This window comes from Gadus chalcogrammus, chromosome 22 (genome assembly GCF_026213295.1).
Source record: "Gadus chalcogrammus isolate NIFS_2021 chromosome 22, NIFS_Gcha_1.0, whole genome shotgun sequence".
Lineage (NCBI taxonomy): Eukaryota > Metazoa > Chordata > Actinopteri > Gadiformes > Gadidae > Gadus > Gadus chalcogrammus.
Window position 1 is genome coordinate 18,762,958 of NC_079433.1, and position 20,000 is coordinate 18,782,957.

Sequence of the window (20,000 nt, forward strand, 5' to 3'; positions counted from 1 at the left end):
TTTGTAGTACCTCAGAGACTTGGCAACAAATATTTTTCCTAGCATCATTAGCACAGGCTTGTTATCCAAGACTTTCCTTCTCATTTCTCGATTTCAAAGTTACAAAATGGCTGCTGTGTGTCTGTATTCTGGTCGATTTCGTGGGACAACCCCCCATAGCCATCGAAGAGAGTCCTCCGTTTTGGTTCTGTGTTGGTAAATGTTGGCCCCGATCTGATGTACAGAGAAAATAGGATTTAGCCAAGGTTGGGTGTTCAATGACCTCAGCCTTTTAAGTGACTTGAGGTCATAGAACTCTTTAAGTTCAACTCCCAGTGACCCTTGGCTTTCCACAAACGCTTTGTTTCCCTTACCCTACCCCCACAAATGCCATTATACATTTATATATATATATATATATATATATATATATATGTATATATATATATATAGACACAGTCACAGAAACCACTGAAAATAACCCATTAACCACCCCATCTCCCAAATATACGCCAGGCCGGCCTACACGAAGACAAAGCAAGGTCTAGCATTTCTAATTGTTGTGATACGGGATATTGGATACGTCTTAAGGGGCCCACACAAAGTTATTTTCTGACGTCGACCTCCAGCGAGCACCCATGCTCTTCTCCAAGGCTGTGATTGGCTTCTCGTTGACTGATAAGCAGGGAATAGCTGGTTGTAAGTTGGTGGTTTCGATGTTTCACCTCCAAGCTTGAGATTAGATGAAGCTTTACAGGCTTTGGCCTCCAGTACCAGACTGAGGCCACACTCAGCTGTTGCTGCCTTCAAATCCCCCCCCCCCCCCCCCCCCCCCACGTAGCAACACCAACCCCCACCCCATCTCTCTCGCTCAGGCGTGTGTGTGCATGGGAGGATTTGCGTCCTTCTGTTTGTGTGTGTGCTGTGTTTGTGTGTGTGCGTGTGTGTGTGTGTGTGTGTGAGAGCGCACATTTAATCTGTCAAAGTGGTCTGGCTAAGTGTGGTGGCCTCTCTTTAAATGAAATGACAAATGGCTCGTTCACTGAAGCGCCGTGGATGTCAACTCTTACTCATCATTGTCTCTCTGCGTGTGTCTCTCTCTCTCTCTCTCTCTCTCTCTCTCTCTCTCTCTCTCTCTCTCTCTCTCTCTCTCTCTCTCTCTCTCTCTCTCTCTCTCTCTCTCTCTCTCTCTCTCTCTGTCTCTCTCTCTCTCTCTCTCTCTCTCTCTCTCTCTCTCTCTCTCTCTCTCTCTCTCGCTCTCTCTCTCTCTCTATCTCTCTCTCTCTCTCTCCAGGGGCAGTCTCCCTCTATAGACGACGAAGGCTCCGCCAGGGACGAGTTCTACGATGACGAAGACCTCTTCTCAGGCTCCGGCTCGGGCTGTAAGTTTGTGCGCGCACGTTGCTATGGGTGTCAGATCGCAGGTCCCCGAGGCCCCATTCATAAGAAGCTGGGTTTGATTTCACACCGTTCTGATTCAGACCTTGTCCCTGTTGCAGTCCTTTCAAAATAACCCCCCCCCCCCCGGCTCGCATTAAAAGCCAGAGACAGTATGCACAAACACAAGCTGTAGCCCCACTCAGAACTTTGTTTCAAATAAAATAAAAGCAGCAGAGCTAATAAGTAACACACACACACACACACAAACACACAGATGCTCATAGATTACCTGATTTAATTTGCTCCAATCAGATTACAGAACCACCGATCAGGTGATCACCGTCACGGCAGTAAATGTGTGTGTCTGTGTGTGTGTTGCCTGCTGTTTGCGTGCGTCGGAATTAGCTCCTTAACTCAAATCCTATTTGTGTAATTCAGAGTGATTGGCTGATCTGGCGGGTGAAGGCAGAGCAGGAGTTTCCTCCTTATGAATGACTCATGGAGGGGTGCCCCCCGGTCCAGGCACTGCGCTCCTGGCCCCGCATAAATTACTATTCTGTGCTCACACGGCAGAGGCACCCCCTGCAGTCCAAACAGCAGTCTGGCAAATTGCTTCACCTCAAACTGCACCGCCCAGCCGCCTGCATCCAACGGGAAGGCTTATTTCAGACAGATTGATGCGTCCCAGGCTTCTGAAGCGGGCCTTTGGCCGGGGCCTGATGTCTCTCACTCAGGGGACATCATGGCCTCTCCCCCGTACGTCGGCTCCCTCTCTGCAGTGTTGCTGAGGAGAACTCGGAACGCCACTCCCGGAGATCTGAGTTCTCCCCCAAATCAATCCCGTTTCTCCCTAAATCCCAGAAACTAAGCCGAGCGAATGGGAGGTGGTGTAATGAAATTTAGAGTTAGAGGAAAAGTGAATCACTCATCCTTTACTGGAGCTCTTGCTCTCCTCTACTTTCATCTGTCTCCTCTAATCTCCCCTTCTCTCCTTTCATCGCCACCTCTCATCATCTAACCTCCAATTATTCTTTCTCTCTCTCTCTCTCTCTCTCTCTCTCTCTCTCTCTCTCTCTCTCTCTCTCTCTCTCTCTCTCCTTGCGCTCTCTCTTTCTCTCTCTCTCTCTCTCTCTCTCTCTCTCTCTCTCTCTCTCTCCCTCTCTCCCCAGTTCCAGACATCAGCGTGTCGCCGACCTCGGTAGGCGTGGTCTTCACCACCGAGGAGCCCCTCCCCCTCTCCACCACCCAGGCCACCGGCCCCGCCCCCTCGGCCCCGCCCGCGGCCGAGCCCAGCCCCAGCGCCGCCCCCGTCGGCACCCCGCTGCCCACCGAGGGCGACGGGGAGAGCGGCCTGGGCTGGGAGAGAGAGAGGGAGGGGGAGAGGGAGAGAGAGAGGGAGCTTGAGAGAGAGAGGGAGCTGGAGCTGGACCGGGAGCAGGAGAGGCAGCGGGAGCTGGAGAAGGAGAAGGAGAGGGAGAAGGAGCTGGAGAGGGAGCGGGAGAGGGAGCGGGAGAGGGAGACGGAGAGGGAGCGGGAGAGGGAGAGGGTCCGCGAGCTGGAGAGGGAGAAAGAGAGGGAGAGGGACAGAGAGAGGGAACGCGAGAGGGAGCGGGAGAGGCAGAGGGAGCTCGAGCGAATCAGGGCCGCCGCCGCCGCAGCGGCCGCCGCCGCTGCCGCCCAGAGCACCACCGCAGCCCCGAGGTCCCCCGCTGGCGTCCCCGTAGCAACGGACAGCTCGGGCATGGCGGCGGCCACGGTCAGCGCCGCGCCCTCTAGTGGCGTGGAGGACACGGGCGCCACGACGGCAGAGGAAGAGAGAGAGGACGAAGACGTCTACCTGTCCCCAGAGACCACACCGTACTACCCCGACAGCGTCCGAACCACCATGACCGCCGAAGAAGAGGAAGTCAGCGAGGGCGACGTGTCCGACGCGTCAGAGACAACCGCGGCGCCCGGTACAGAAGCCCCAACCGCCACCACCGGCGGCAAGGTCAGGATCCCCTTCAGGCCCAGGGTTCCCATGACGACCGCCACTCAGCCGGCGCCCACAGAGAGGAGCGATGCCACCACCAGCACACAGGTCTCACTTACTCTCTGATGTCACTCGTACAGGCTACAGCCCACCAGCGATTAGAGCACTTTTGGCTTCAGCTGACGTTGAAACCACCGTGATGGATTTGGGGTTGTAAGGGTTTCCACATTTGAATAAGGTTGTACTTGTTTCATTTTTTTTATGAGGTGTATAAATGTCCTGGAGCGTGGCAGATCTTTCCACTGCTTCATGTACTTATAGAGCTCCATTGTATTTAAAGGCTTTCTTGGGTCTGCAACGCATGCGTCACGGAAATTCACGGAAAGTTCTCGTGAGATGGTTTGGACCAGAGTGGGTACTCTTTGGAGCCAATACAACATATAGACCCTCTCCCCTCGCTCTCTCCCCCCCCTCTCCCCCAGACGGAGGGTACCAACGAGGTGGCCGGCAGCGGGCCCAGCGGAGACTTTGAGATCCGCGAGGAGGAACGGCGCAACGACCTGGGCCGGGGGCGTGGCGTGGACGTGGGGGCGGAGCCAGACCTCATCGGCAACACGGTGGACACCGGGAGCTCGGCCGCCCAGCTGCCCCAGAAGAACATCCTGGAGAGGAAGGAAGTCCTAATAGGTTCGGCCATCCGTCTGTCTAATCACACCCAGTCTCACCGCTCACGACCCGTTTGTATCGCTGATGAACCAGTATTGGCCAGATAATCTGATTGTTGTATTTCTTGTTGTATTGCCACAGAGCGTGTTGGTTAACTGCTGTGCGACTGTTGTCAGTATGATATCATGGTCTGTCTTTCAGTCTGTCTGCCTATCTTTGTCTCATTCTGATAATCATGTTATCAGAATGAGACTGATCATCATACTGTTTATCTGGTTTTGAGGTCTCCACTCCTTGTCTATCTTTCCTTCTTTCTCTCTTTCTCTCTGTCCCTCTGTCTGTCCCTCCCTCTGTCTGGTGTGGCTCTCTCTTTGAATGTCTTTCTTTCCTTCCGTCTCTCTGTCTGTCCCTCTGTCTGGTGTTGTGGCTCTCTCTTTGTATGTCTGTCTTTTCTCTGACTGGCTGTCTCCAAACCACTCTGTAAAAGCCTGTTCAAACGTTCTCTGGCAGATCGTCTCCAGCCAAAATCGAAGAGGAAGTACTAGAATAATCTAGCATTATGGAGCACGGTTGTATCCTCTGTGAGTCGGCTCCTAAGCCGCCCTACGAGGACAAACCGCCGCCTTCTCAGTTTCAGTTAAAACCTTGCTTTTTTCCTTCCCCTCTGTTCCCCCTGATTTCCATCCACCAGAAATCCAGTTAGCGTTCAAGGATGTTTCCCCGCGTGCCAGTGATTTGCTTTACAGAATTAGGGAGGAGGCAACATGTCTGATGTGCTTGGCTTTCTGTCTCTCCTTCAGCTCTTCTGATTGGAGGGCTTCTGGCGCTGGTTTTCGCTGATTTCCTGGTCGTTGGTAAAGATTAGCAGTCAGCAGACTTTAGTTTTAGATTTTCCGTGTTTGCTAGCCGTCACAGAATCCCTTATAGAGTACTGTATGGACCCATCGTATATAGTCCTGTGCTAGTTGCCCTATTCCTTTTACACAGTGTTACAGAGTCCCAGTCTATCGCAAAAACTCCACATGTGGCAGAGACTATATTATAAGTGGGTGGAAAGTTGTGTTTTTGTGAATTAAATAAAATAACCAAGAAAGCTCATTTATTGAAGGAAAAACCCCATTCCCCCCTTTTACTTCAACCCACTTCTAGCCTGTCCCATATAATGAGCGCGCGAGCGAAACCAAACATGCCGTCTGGGAACACTGGGAATAAGTCTCACACAAAACTGGGCTTGATACCAATTATCTCAATGAGGTAAATTTGTATAATTTTTCCTACATGCAACAATGCATTTTGCACTGCAATTGGCTGACACTGTCGACAGTGTGAACCAAGTACAGATGCTCATCGTGGGCATGACACACCCTAATGCTCAACTGTGTATGCACCGCTAGACGGTTAACACAAACACACGCCCAGCCTATGTAGGTAATCCTTGCTCACACATAGAATCGTAACAATAGCAATTTTGTGGTAGGTTTGTTTTGCCCTTTAGACCTGTGGGTGTTTGTGGCAGCGAGAGTTTTAAGTGATTTAGTGTTTGTTTTGTAATGCGCAACAGGACAGTGGTGATTGCTCTCCCTGTGTTTTTTCCTACAACTTAATCTGTGGTAATTTCCCAGTGCTTCACGCTAATGTTTAGGATTTATGACCCTCTCACACACACACACACACACACACACACACACACACACACACACACACACACACACACACACACACACACACACACACACACACACACACACACACACACACACACACACACACACACACACACACACACACACACACACACACACACATACAGAAACACACTGTGGCTTAACCATCCACCCTCCCACCCACTCACTCAATCACTCTCTCCCACACTATTTCTCACCACTTCCTCCCTGTCTTTTCTTGGTGTCCTCAGCTGTAATAGTTGGCGGTGTGGTGGGGGCGCTGTTCGCCGCCTTCCTGGTGATGCTGCTGGTGTACCGCATGAGGAAGAAGGACGAGGGGAGCTACACCCTGGAGGAGCCCAAGCAGGCCACCGTCACCTACCAGAAGCCCGACAAGCAGGAGGAGTTCTACGCATAACCACCGCCAACACACACAAGAGGGCCAGAGAGAGAGAGAGAGAGAGAGAGGGAGAGAGAGAGAGAGAGAGAGAGAGAGAGAGAGAGAGAGAGAGAGAGAGAGAGAGAGAGAGAGAGAGAGAGAGAGAGAGAGAGAGAGAGAGAGAGGGAGAGAGGGAGAGAGGGAGAGAGAGAATAGGAAAATGAAAGAAGGAAAAACACTACCTCTCTCTTCTCCAAGCAGTGGCCTCTCTTTCTAGGACTTTGAACTTTCTATTCAATGAAAACAACATTGAAAAAAGTGATAAAAAGAATTTAACCAAACAAACACCTATACAATTCCGGATATGTTCTGTAATGAAATTCTGAAACGCATACACAGCAACAATTTCTTTTTTTAAGTCAATGTTACAAATATTCTGCGGGGTCTCTTATTTCCAATTGTAGTGATATGATTATTTTGTAGAAACCATACACACACACACACACACACACACACACACACACACACACACACACACACACACACACACACACACACACACACACACACACACACACACACACACACATACGCTCACACACACACACACACACACACACACACACACACACACACACACACACACACACACACACACACACACACACACACACACACACACACACACACACACACACACACACACACACACACACACACACACACACCCCACACAAACAACAACAGAAGGATGGATCGAGGTCTTAGACCCTGTGTTACAGAGAACCCTGTTCTACTGTTTCACGGGACTGAATTAGTGAGGGAGACGGAGGAATACAATTTAAGCATAAGGGGTGGAAGGGAGGAAGGGAGAGAGTGCCAGGAGGGACACAAAGAACGAAAGAGATGTGATAGATTGTGCCCTTCACCCCCAACACACAGGGCCTCTGATTGGCCATGCAGAGATGGGGGTCAAAGGTGAGGGGAAAGGTCTTTTCTGTGCCTTCCATTCCTTCCGTGCTCACACACACACACACACACACACACACACACACACACACACACACACACACACACACACACACACACACACACACACACACACACACACACACACACACACACACACACACACACACACACACACACACACACACACACACATACGCACATACATAATATGTGACTGCTGCATAAACACATATAAGCACACATATAGATCCTCACACTTCCATCCCTACTGCTGGTGTCTCTGATCCCTCTCTCTGTGCTTGGCCAACCAGAAAAGAAGGCGCTTAACCCTCCATGCATTCTAACAACGCCACGGGATCGCTAGGGCGACACTGGCAGACATCCAGCGAGGGATTCTCTCGCTCCTAGAGAGGCACTCACAGCCTGCCTGCTCTTCTAAGCTGTACAAAATATTAGTTATTGAAAAGTAATAATAATAATCAATAATATATCAATGTTTCTGGGCTGGCTGGTGATCAATAATAAAGATAATAGTAATAATGACATTCATTCTTAAAACAGGAGGATGTGTATTTTAGACGTTTAAAAAAAAAAAAGTTTATTTGTAAATATGAGCATATTGTTTTCCTGTCCATCACTCTTACTCATCTGCATGGCCATTGAGTTTCTATCCATCGCACCCATCGCCTACTAGATGAGCTGTGCTCTCGTCATCCATGCACACACACAGACACCGACGTGCACAAACACAAACACACATGCACACAAGCACGCACGACACTCGCTCACACACAGACACAGTCCCACGGACACACCTGACACATGAACAGATGTAGAGAATATTGCGTGCATTTAAATCTACAGCCGTCTGATTACGCTGTATATGATATCTTTGGAAGATGCACATATCCAAATCATTGCCATCATCGTCATCACCATCGTCATCCTCTTTGTCATCACTAGTGAGATACGTCGGTTTAATATGTTGATATTGATTAGGTATGGAGCAGTCGCTGGCAGGGTTTTGGTCTATTTGTGTACAAGCACAATTACGTATCAAGCCGTAAACTTCATCCAATCCCCTTGCATGCCTCACTACTCCTCCACTATTGGCTGTTTTGTTAGGGAGTGGGCGGGACTACTGGGGAACGTATGGGGACTTACCAAAACGTGTTCGGGGGGGGTGGGGGTGTGTGTTGTATAGACATGGGGGATGTCTCTGGACATCCTAATCCAAGGTCGGCCATATCCTGGTCCAGCCCCCTCCTAGCCCCATTTGAACCATGACAGAAGATATATCAAACCTTTGGAGGGGGGCCAGCGCTGTCAGACGGGGGGTCCCTGTGCTGCCCCTGGGGAGGGGGGGGGGGTTAGGGCTGGGTGGGAGGTGGGGGGCCGCTGCAGCAGGGGGCCCTGAGGGGCTGTGCTTCTATCTAAGAGATTGTAACAATAACCACACACCAGTGAGACTGGACTAGTAGCTTCTATTATACTCTGTACTGTAGAGCAACATGCATGGGAGTCAAATTATACTAGTCTGGGTGTGTGTAGATGACTGTGTTTGTCAGTTTGTTGTGGTCATTTGTATGCATGTGAGAGTGTGTGTGTGTGTGTTTGTGTGTGTGTGTGTGTGTGTGTGTGTGTGAGACAGAGGGGTGTGCTCAAGGTGGAATGTACCATGGGAATGTGTGTTTACCTGCTTCAGCAGTTCTGCCGCTCTTCCATAGACGGGTAATTACACATTTCTCGCCCTTTCGCATGTGTCAGTCTGTGTGTGTGCGTGTGTGTGTATGTGTGCACACGCGTGGGTACTTCCCCTGTGTCCTAGTGTATGTGTGTGTGTGTGTGTGTAAGTGCCCACACCTCATTAACCCTGTGCGTGTCTAGGCATCACTCCGGATCTTTCTTTTCCACCCACATCATACCCAACTCTTATGTACTCACCTGCCTGTATCTGTATGCAAGTGTTTTTGTGTTTGTATGTGTGTGTGTGTGTGTGTGTGTGTGTGTGTGTGTGTGTGTGTGTGTGTGTGTGTGTATGAATGCGTGTCTCTTTTCTGTCCATTCACTGACTTTGGAGCTTCATCCCCCCACCCCCCACAGTGTCTTTCACACACACTAACTTGTGTCTTTCACCATCTGTCTGTCTCTCTGGTCAAGGATATTCTGTAGGACACAACACTATTTTTCTCACAGGCGGGATTCTCTCTTAACTCTACTGTCTTTTTTAAAGTAACTGTTAAAGTGTAAAAAAAAACTGTTTGTATCCATCTTAACTTGCATAGCCAAATAAGAGGTGTGTGTGTGTGGGTGTGTGTGTGTGCATGGGCCTGCTAATTTGTATGATTAGCTTGCTGTATGAACGGGTGTGTATTGGTTTGAAAGTCTGCGTGTTAGTGTGTGTGTGTGTGTGTGTGTGTGTGTGTGTGTGTGTGTGTGTGTGTGTGTGTGTGTGTGTGTGTGTGTGTGTGTGTGTGCAAGCGAGCGTGTATGTGTGCAACACTATGTGTTTGTTGTTCCCCATCCTGTTTTTATACATTTGCATTTTTTTAAGGCTGAGTTTCTGTCATTGGTTGAGTGTGCTGGGGGAAGCTGATCTTTCTGGCCACCACTCTGTCACTAATCTGCCACTTTGTTCCAAATAAAAGACCTTATTGGGTAAAAATAGACTGCCTTGTCTTTCTGTTGTTCACACTCCTGGAGTCGCAGTACATATGCCTCTGATCCTGGTTACTGCCTTGTTTCTGTTTTTTACAAACCTTAGCAGAAAAAACCTGAGTGGAGACATTGACATGAAATCTCTGTGAGAAGTTCAAACAATGATCACAGGGAGAGTGGAGATGGACGAAGCCTGACCATCAATCTCTGCTATGTGACGTCTCAAAATTTAAGGGCAAATTGGTGTAAACATTTTTCCAATTTTAACGACGGGGCCACAATGGAAGCCTCATGTGTGTCTTGGTTACCATGGCGTCTCACTAGGGCCCCTGGGTGCACCGTAACACAACACAGGAAACACGCAGCCGTAACACACCTGAACACTACTACTCACACACGAACGTGAACTCTCACTCCCCTGACATGACACAGTCGTACTGTTAGCCTGACCTACATTCCCTGTCTGGCCGAATACGTTAAGTTAAGCAGTGTGCCCATAGTATATATTTTTTTATATTTGCACGATGATCACAGATGACAGATCTTGAAAGAGCACATTACCGCCTAACGAAGTAAACCCTAAGCAAGGAATAACCCGATAAGGTTATTCTGTTTCATTTTTTCTCAATAAAATCCAGAAACAAAGGGATTGCATAAAACAAAATAAAATAACCTTGACTGCTTCCGAGCACATAGTTACATTAAACCAATCTGAACATTTTCCACGGCTTGTGCCTTACTTTGCTTTTTTTGCTTTTCTTTGCGACTGAACGGGAGGTACTGAGGGTGGGGTCTGAATAATGGGGAGGTTGGGGGAGGCATTTTCTTTCATTAAAATAGCGAGTCACAACACCATCCATCCCCAATGATCACGGAAAAGCCCAGAACGTAGAGAGATGACGTTTAATGAGGAGGAGAACCATGGATGCATAGAAGGGAAAAGGCTTCCCTCCACTCACGTGTTTAGTGGGGCTTGCTACTGATATGGAAATAGGCAGCAGCACGTAGAGTTGAGGGCGATGGTCGCATGGCAGTGCGCCTCCCTCTGGGGGGAGAAAGAGGTGCACTTCAGTAGCCAAATATGTTCTGTAGCCGGAGTTTACTAGTTGAAATTAATTGTAATTGATCGAATGCGTCAGGGTCTAAACATTGCACCACCTAGTGGCAAAAAAAATGTTAGACTAAATCCTCAAGCACATTAGTATGTGACTTGGCATATACAGTTATTTCAATTCACATGCAGAGCAAAATACTAAATATTTTTTTAGGTGTGCAATCATGCAAATTGATACTGAAATGGTTGTTCAATTTGAATAAAGGTCAACGACTTATATTAGCATTTACTATTACCATTATCCATTCAATGTGCTTTAATTCATGTGCATGCTTTTTCTGTTTTAGTGACAACGAGGTCCAAATATCACGCTTTGCCTGTATATTATTAAAAACATTATGTGCTTGAGTTTGAAGTAGCTTGCGGTTCTTTTTTTCATTCCTCAATAGATTAAACCTGAGACTATGATGGGTTACACGTCTCCACGACGTCCAAATCTGGATTTTTGATGTTGGGTTAATCGTGGAGGAATTATGGCATGCATCTACATCCTAGAATATGAGGGTTGGGCTCTGTGACGGAATATCGGTCCACCAGAACATTTGGTTCCTTAGTGCCAAGTGGTTGATTTGCTTGATTACAAATCCTTCACCTTTTGCGGATCTCCACTGATTGGCTGAGTCCCTTTGTCCCTTCACGTGACGATGCTTACCGAGTGGACAACCAATGACTCAATCAATCCATCAGCGTTATTATCATTCTGGATGTTTCGCCAAACTTGTTTGCCCACGGGACGTCACTTATAGACGCGCTTAGCTTATTGGTGATTCATTATGGACGGGGAGAGTGATTTAAAGGACGGTAAGGAGATAATTAGTTTTCCCTCATTGCCTTAATTAGAATATGTCAAGTGACATATTGCTGACCTGGTTTTGTAAAAGTGCATCAGGCTAACCCAGCTAACGTAGATAGGAAAACCTTTCGAAACTCCAGCTGTAACTATGTAAGATAACAAACTTTATATTCCCAAGGGTTTCACACTAGTCACTGAAGGCCATATGAAATTAATTATTTCCCATTAACATTTAATACCCTGGAGAGTTGATGGTTTGGAACATTTGGTGAGGTGTGCGCGTGGCCAGCCGACCGGAGTTAATTAAGGGTCAGGTCCTCACCTGAGCGGACACCGCACCCAGGGCCCTCATTAGCCTATATGCTCAGCGACAAGCTCGTGCTCCGGGGATATCATGTGACTTTCAGTACAACTATAAAGAGCATTTGAATAATTGTTTTGATATGACTGTAATTCATAAACATGCATTTGTGCTATATTACCAAATAAAGGTGTTGCTCAATGGGGAAGACGTATTAAAAGCCACAAACCAAATACCTATATTCCACTGAGAGCTAAAGACGAGTGTTGCTCTATTTCAGGCTGTCCGAGCCTGTTGTGTAAAGAACATGAGGACTCTTACACCATGGATGATGGAATGAAGGAAGAGGAGGATGATGAAGAAGGGGGTGTGGAGGAGACGGAAGGAGATATAGAGGCACTGGAGAAGAATGAGGGGGAGTCGTCCATTGAAACAGAAATGGAGAACGATGAGGAAATACTCTCGAACAAGAAGGAACACGACTCAAACGCCCCTGAGCACGACGAGGAACGGAGGTGTTATCGAGAAACACCACGTCGAAAGCACAGTGAGCAAGCGACGGACGACATGGAGGGCAGGGCCGGCCCTGACCTGACGCAGCAGGTACCCGAGGTCATCTCGCTGGAGTGTACGGCCGCGTCAGGCCCGGGGGACGACCACGACCTCTTTGACTCCCCGTTTGGCATCGTTGGCCACTATTCCCCCCTGGCCTCTGTCCCTCTCCTCATGACCGCTACACACCCCCACGACCACACCACCCCCATGCCTGCACAGCCCCAGGGGGGCCCGAGGCCCCACAACACCCTTCAAGGCCAAACCCTCCTGAAGCCAGCCCTGAAACCAAAGGAGGTTAGGAGAGTCCCACCCAGCCTCCTATGTTAAGGCTCACTCCCAGTATAGTGTCCACCTGGTGGAACCATTGAGTGTAGAAGAAGGTGAGCTGTTTGAGGTGCGTCTGAATGCTGTGGCTGTGGTTGGCCCTTGGCAGACGCAGACGTCCCAGGCGGGCTACAACCGCCGCTCCATACGCCACCGGGGGAGGAGGCGGCTGATGGTCCTGCCCCCGCTGCCGAGCCTGGACCTGGGGGAGGTGCTGGACCGAGCCCTCCGGCCCCCCACGCCCAAGAAGAAGACCCGCACGCTGTACACCACTGGTGAGGGCGGGGGGGGCGGCTGCTAGTCTCTCTCTGATACACAACATGAAACGGCTTTTAGAGCACAGCTTAGCTCCGAAAAATGGTGCATTGCCCAGTAAAGCAGGTAATTAGTACAGAACAAAACATGTGAGGAATGTGATTTCAAGTCCTCATGGATGCGATTGGCTCGTGCCGAAGTGAAAGACTTGCCAGCAGTGTATTACTGGCTTTACATGAGTGGGAGGGGAAACATGAAATCATATTTGTTGAATGTTAAGCCGGCCAATTTTTGGTTGCCGTCACGACCAAAAAGATTCAGCTGTGGAGGAAGTTAGATTTGATTGTGAGATTACTTTTCTCAACGGCGTGAATTTCTGGATTTCATGGTGACTTTAATGATGGAATTTGGTTGTCAGTGTGTAATCCTTTGTTTGTCTCCTTAGATCAGTTGGAGCATTTGGAGTTTCTGTTCCATGACGACCACTATCCTGATGCGGAGAAGAGGAAGGTCATCGCCGCGTCCGTTGGGGTCACACCACAGAGGATCATGGTAGGGTTCAATCTACCCCCACTTTCTCCAGGATCGTTCACTGACGGTCCTCTGCTTGAGGTTCATGGTTATTTTCTTCTGTCTCAGAATTGTTTTCTACGATTTGTCCAACTAATTCATTTCAGTCAGGACCATTTCGAAATACATTTGTCATGGAGTAATCCAGTAGTGTTTGGCAAACTGACTCAGTCGTGTTAAATCCCCCTGCCCGTCCAGAGCTACAGTGCTGGAACGGGCAGGGGACGCAGCGGGAACACCCCCAGGGTGATGGAACAGAGCCAGCAGCAGCAGCCTGGTATCAGAGTTATTGGTACACTACAGCCATTTGATAGCACTTATTCAATTCCACATTGCTCATCCCGGTAAAATGCAAGGTGTTGCATAGAGGAGGGTGTTGCAGGGGTGGTGGTGGGTGTTAGCGGTGCCATGAACACAGAGGTTGATGGAAGACTGAGTAGGCATTTAAGAGGAGCGTTGTGTTTTGTGTTGTGTTTTGAAGCTGGGTGTATAAGTAATGAGCCATTATCTTGTCTGCTAAATGCCCTATATGCAAATGTTAATATGGGTGGTGTCACTTATTACGTGTGTGAACAGCGTGGCCGGCCTGAACTAATGCCATGCTCTATTTAAATCATACAAATTAGCCATTAACTTCATTTTAATCTTGCGTCTCCTTATTCTCTTCCCCCTATTTATCTTCTATTTTTAACATATTCTTTCTTTCTTTCTCTTTCTCCTCGTCTCCCTCCCTCCCATCCTCCATTCCTCCCTCCCTCTGTGTCTCTATGTCTTCCCTTCTTCATCGGTCTCCCTCTGCCTCTTACCGCCCTCTCTCCTCTCTGGTCTCTGTGGTCCAGGTGTGGTTCCAGAACCGGCGGGCCAAGTGGAGGAAGATCGAGCGCTCTGTGAAGGGGGAGAAGCAGAGCTGCGTGGGCAGCAGCAGCCTGGCCCTCCAACAGACCCATCCCTCCCTGTCAGCCAGGGTGGCGCTCCCCATGTCAGTAATTACCTAAAGCTGTGTTTCAGCGTTCTCCCTTTTCTTTGGTTATCTCAACACGGTGCCAAGGAGTTGTGTCTTGGCTCAACGGTGCGGGCAACCATTTGACGGTAACGAGTGTCTCTTGTTGTCGGCTGTGCAGCCGGCTGAGCTAAGCTGTGTGTTGTCTTGTCAGGACGGGAGCCGGCTCTCTGTCCCTCAACCCTCCCTCCGTGGCTCACTCCCAGCCCTCGGCCGTAGCTGCCTTCCCCGGGCCGTCGGGCCAGGCACTGCCCTCCTACGGCGCGCTGCTGGCCAGCCTCACCAGCCTGAGTAAGCACCCATGTCCAAAGCACCGTACTGTGAAGCATGTCCCTGTAGAGCAGGTCGGAGCCAGGCTCCTTGCTCAAGGACGTGTGGTAGTCTATCTCCCAAGATAAACACATCCGAGAAGAAAGGTTTAATCGCCCTGTTCAGCCAAGGTCCATGGGAGAGAGTGAGTGGTTTTTACTGGGAGGAGTGTGGTTTAAAACCAGCCTCAATGGATGGTGTTGTGTAGTCGGGCCTCTGTTGAACACTAGAGGTAATACACTGTCCACAATCAGCTGCGGATTAGTGTTATGTTTTTTCAAATTGATTTAAGCGTTTTTTCTGATCTACTAAAGTAAAAGCTGGTAATTTATTTTATACGTTCAATTAGTTCAAGTGAGAATCCATTTAAATGATGTTAATGACATGTAACAAATTTCCCCCTTCAGACAGGATGTTATGGCACTTGCCACTGGAAATGTTGAATACTGAATGATTTTCGTATAGCGAGCTAATTAAGAGTAATATCCATAATAAATTGACTGTGAAACCCAATTATTAGAGTTGCCATTCCCACATTTTAGCGTATTGCTATAACCATATGGTCTTGCATTTATAATATTTAGACCCTAACTTGTATTATGTTTTAAAGGTGCTTTAGGTACAATTAAAGGGATAACTTTTGACTGAATTTGTTAGAATTAAACAAAATGAACCACCCGTCAGCTATTGGTGAGTAAAATGCTCTGAGAATATCTGTTTCTGGTTGCCTGCACAAGCCTCCTTAAGAGCCCATCTAGATTTAGGACCGCTTTTAGAGACACCTCTTCCCTGATCCATCTAGCCTGTCAATCACAGGGGATGACATGCAACACTTCTCCATGGCACAGAAACATAGTGAGCGAAGAGCAGTCTGATGGTTTGGTTAAAGCGCTTGCTGCGCTGCTCGTTTCTACTCTCCCTTTACACCCCCCCATCGTACCTGCAGCCTCTTTAACGTGACTGTGTTTACCTCTGACTGCCCCAGGCCAGCCTGGACCGATGGACACGGGGCCCACCCGGCCTCCGTCTCTGGGGGGCTCCTCGGAGTACAACCCCCCGCAAATGCACAGCCCGCCGCCGCTGAGGAGAGCGAGCCTGCCCCTCTACGCCAGCAGCTACACCCCTAACCCCGCCCTGCCTCTGCTCAGCACCCCGGCCCGCACCCCCGGCCTCTGCCTGGAGGCCCTGGAGGGCCGCTCCTTCCTGGCCCACCTGGACGACCCCGGGAGGGAGCCCCCCATGCTGCACGCCGACACCAGGTCAGTGCCGTCCACAGGCCTGGGTCAGGGCCCAGGGCCGTTAGGAAACGTTGCTCTCGGATATCAGAACAAGATATCAACCTGCTCTGCAGCCCTCATGCAGGCCGTGTACCGTGTAGTGACCTGTTATGCTATGCTCTACTTTCATGTCCATCTCCATTATCCTCCATACAAAGGTACAAAACACCAATTAAAATGACATGCGTATCATTGTCATTACTTTGGCATTGCTCATGCTAGATATTACAGGGAACATAAGCAGCGTGGAGTCTGTTCTGTCGTTGGACACACCTTGTGTGTTCATTTGAGTGGTCAAGTAGCCACTTCACATGATAGATCAATAGCTGAATCAATAGGCTTTGTTGCGCTGGAGACATGCGCCTTCACACCTACTCTCCAAACTCGGCGTGGGCGTTTGAAACACTGAGTCTCATTCTCCTTGGTAAGAAGACATAAGCCGTTAGCCGTAAGAGCAGAACGCAAAGGTTAAGTACCTGCACAGCACCAGAAAGGTCGCTGCACCTGATTTAAATAGGGAGTAAGAGATCGAATGTAAGGACCTGTATTAGGTAAATAAGCAGGATCGTCATTTGAAGGTTTATAGGGGAGTAGTGATGTGATGATATATCCATCGTGGTCTTGCATTTTGGTGGATGGTGGATGTCGAGTGATGCCATTTCCTGGACTTGTTCAATGGGTGTTGTTATTGGAAATATATGAATGAACGCCGCTAGGTTCTTCGTCATAACATCCACTTCGCAAATAATGGATTCTGAGATTCTTCTTCCGACTATTAAATAATTGATGGCAAATGGCAAAATATCATCAACCGATCGATATGGTCTTATAAATAGAAGTGACTTTTCAGTATTTCCCTGCGTCGGCTGACGTGTGTTTCCCTTGGCTTGCTGACAGCTCCCTCTTCGACTACAGCGACGGGCTGGACTACCTGACCTCCGCCAGCCAGCAGAACGTCAACAACCACAACAGCTACTCCTACCGGCCCCAGGCCCCCTACCCCTCCAACCAGCCCCCCCAGCGCCTCACCTACCTCACGCCCTCCCCCTACCTCACGCCCAACCCCCCGGACTCCAACCCCACCTCCTACCTCACCTTCGGCCCCGGAGGCGGCGCCAACGGGGTCGTGACCTACGCTGCTGGAGGCCAAGCCTACTTCCAGCCCCACTCCAACCCCGGGCAGATCCTGCTGCAGGGGGGCGGCCCCCACGGTGAGTCTCCACCTAGAGCAGGGGCCTGAACAAGAGGGGCAGCCCAGAAGCAGAATGGCTACATGTGTTGATGTGGTTGTTGTGTGTGTGTGTGTGTCCAGGGGGCCCCCCAGCCTACCAGTCCTACTCCTGGGGGAACATCCTGGGCCAGCCGGCGGTGGTCCAGCGGGCGCAGGGCCCGTCCTCCTACCCGGGGGGCCTTCAGCCGCCCAGCTCCACCAGCACCCTGCCCTCGTCCTCCTTCTTCATCAGAGGGAGCCATGGACCCTCCAACCCCCAGCGCTGTTCCTCCCACTCCCAGACGCACACCTCCGTCACAAGCACCACCACCAACCACAGCATGGCAGCAGTCCAGCGCGGGCCACAGGTCCCCAGGGGGGCAGCCCTGCCGACCCAGCTCAGTCCTGCCTCGCCAGGCAGTCCACCACCGCCCTCTTGTGTCAAGATTGAGTATGAGAGCCCTGACCAGATCCACAGCCACTTCCACTGTGACTTCTCCCCCATACACTTCTGAATCGGCTGCCTCGTAAATTGGGACAAAATAAAGTTTGTGACTGTGAATCGTATTTATATGTTTACTAGGTTCCGATTATGGGCCGTGTTTTGATATGATCTTACTCTATGTTTGTTGTTGTTTGACCTTGACTCAATCCCTTGGCCTTGAGTTTCATCTAGTTTGGCTTGAATACATTTACATTACATTTGATGGCTTGAATACATACAAATTACATTGCTGTTTATTTCTGGATTATGCGTGGTTCATTGAAACGGCGTGATTTGACTCGGCAAGTATGTTCCTCATCATTCCAGTCCGCCACCAGAGAACACTGTTCCTCCTTCAATTAGGAAGCCAACACATGGAGAGGGGAGCTGTCGCGGAGTGCCCCGATCCTGGGGACGAAAACAAGGGCAGAGCTTAGTCGAGGACGGCAGTGTCTCAAGACAACAGTGATGCAGCCCAAATCTTTAATCTGTCTGCCGCCATCTGCTGTATTCAGAAAGAGGGAGAGAGAGAGAGAGAGAGAGAGAGATGCTGGAGTTTGAGGAGAAACATTTCACTGTTCCCCGGAGACCAGTGAACAGTTGGCGGTCGCATGGATTCGACTACTAAGATTACAAAGTACATCTCTGAATCACAGCCCACCTGAAGGGCTGGTTTGAATACTGGGCTCTGGCCTGTCCTGCATACTACAGAATGAAGGGAGGAGACGAGGCCCGGGGGGGTCGGGCCCAGGAACGAGCCGGTGGAAGACGAGGGGGGGAGGAGGGGAGGGGCGTCTCTGGGCCTGATGAGATTGGGAATGAAGGATGAGAGTTGAGACGAGCAGTTGCCATGGGAGTAGGAGAGGGGAGTGATGGATGCCCCCTGCTACTAGAAGCCGGGGTGGAGAGGTGTGTGTGGGGGGGGGACAGGGGATTGTGGGGCGAACAGAGCTGGTGGTTATGCAACTGCTGTAGTTTGGTTTGTTAATGACCCTGGGCTCTTCCTGCAGCACTTGGCCACTGGGCAGGGCCTCTTGTGAGTGTTGGCAGAAGGGGCCGAACCGAATGCCTGCGGAACCACCACGCACCCGCGCTCAGAAATGCCCCGTATGTTTCTCCTCTAGCACAGAAGTGGCTCACAGGACACACACACACACACACACAGCAAGGAAAGCAAACACGCCGATGCAGTCCCTCCTTCATTCCTGGACGGGCCGTACTGGCGCTCCCCTCACACTCGGGGCAGTCACCGCCCCGGTCCTCAATGTGGACAGTGTGGAGCGCGCTGACCTGGGAACACCAGTGGGCTTCATGGATCCACATGATTCTCACTGTAGCTAAATGCCAAACGGCACACACGTGTGCTTCTATGGGTCTATGTGCTTGTCTCACAGGAGTGAGTGTGTGTGTGTGTGTGAGGGAAAATGAGTTTGGGTAAGGCTTGTGATTCTTTTTTCCAGGACTACGCTGGTGTGAACAGAGGCTGCTCACAGTGTAGCAGCCTCTGTTTGTCTGTCCCTGCGCACCAATATGCATAGGTCTGCGCGTCTGTTTGGTGTGGGAGTGTGTGTGCGTGAGCGCCTGATAGGATGGCTCAGTTCTCCTCGATCCACCCGGGTCAATATTATTCCAGTATGCTGAGACCCGAAAAAAGGGAACTTGTTTCAATATTTATGGATGTGGTCAAAAAGAAAAAGAAAGACACACACACACACACACACACACACACACACACACACACACACACACACACACACACACACACACACACACACACACACACACACACACACACACACACACACACACACACACACACACTCCTTCAAAGCAGAACATTTAAAAGGGCCAATCCCTTTATTGATTGAGTTCTGACAGGCTGCTTTCTATGTTGTGAGTTTCAGATTCCTACAATTCCCTTTATGTGTTTTCTAAGGATTTGCCTTGATCTGATAACACAAAATTTCCCCTGGCCCTTAAGCTAGAGCTATATAACATGTTCATAATGTGAATAACATGTATAATGTTTTAAGACATATTTTCAAAGGGACCCTAGCAACACTCCTGTGTTGCCACCGGCAGCCATCAGAAAGAACATAAACTGTTTACTGGGTAATACTATTGCAGAGTTAATACGA

The 20,000-nt window shown here is 49.7% G+C and overlaps 2 protein-coding genes across 2 annotated transcripts in view; both read left to right on the forward strand.

Moving 5' to 3' along the window:
* Positions 1–8,164, forward strand: part of sdc3 (syndecan 3) — a 13,713-nt gene extending 5,549 nt beyond the window's left edge. The window contains exons 2-6 of the mRNA XM_056583230.1: positions 1,274–1,361; positions 2,529–2,757; positions 2,833–3,439; positions 3,814–4,018; positions 5,913–8,164. Of these exons, the coding sequence (XP_056439205.1) occupies positions 1,274–1,361; positions 2,529–2,757; positions 2,833–3,439; positions 3,814–4,018; positions 5,913–6,079 (1,296 nt within the window). The 3' untranslated portion in view covers positions 6,080–8,164. The remainder of the gene's footprint in view (positions 1–1,273; positions 1,362–2,528; positions 2,758–2,832; positions 3,440–3,813; positions 4,019–5,912) is intronic.
* A 3,306-nt stretch (positions 8,165–11,470) lies between these two features.
* On the forward strand, positions 11,471–18,292 carry LOC130376000 (uncharacterized). The gene is made up of 9 exons (XM_056583185.1): positions 11,471–11,585; positions 12,159–12,727; positions 12,867–13,032; positions 13,458–13,564; positions 14,422–14,561; positions 14,737–14,873; positions 15,877–16,150; positions 17,066–17,379; positions 17,481–18,292. The coding sequence occupies exons 1-9, from the start codon at positions 11,558–11,560 to the stop codon at positions 17,891–17,893; spliced, it is 2,148 nt and encodes a 715-aa protein (XP_056439160.1). The 5' UTR covers positions 11,471–11,557; the 3' UTR covers positions 17,894–18,292.
* Positions 18,293–20,000: the final 1,708 nt, after the last annotated feature.

What these genes read in the sequence shown, in the direction of transcription:
- LOC130376000 (XM_056583185.1), top strand. Translation starts at nt 11,558, where the DNA reads ATGGACGGGGAGAGTGATTTAAAGGACG. An exon ending in GGAGAGTGATTTAAAGGACG is followed by an intron (nt 11,586 to 12,158) that starts GTAAGGAGATAA and finishes GCTCTATTTCAG; the next exon opens with GCTGTCCGAGCCTGTTGTGT. An exon ending in CAGCCCTGAAACCAAAGGAG is followed by an intron (nt 12,728 to 12,866) that starts GTTAGGAGAGTC and finishes GGCCCTTGGCAG; the next exon opens with ACGCAGACGTCCCAGGCGGG.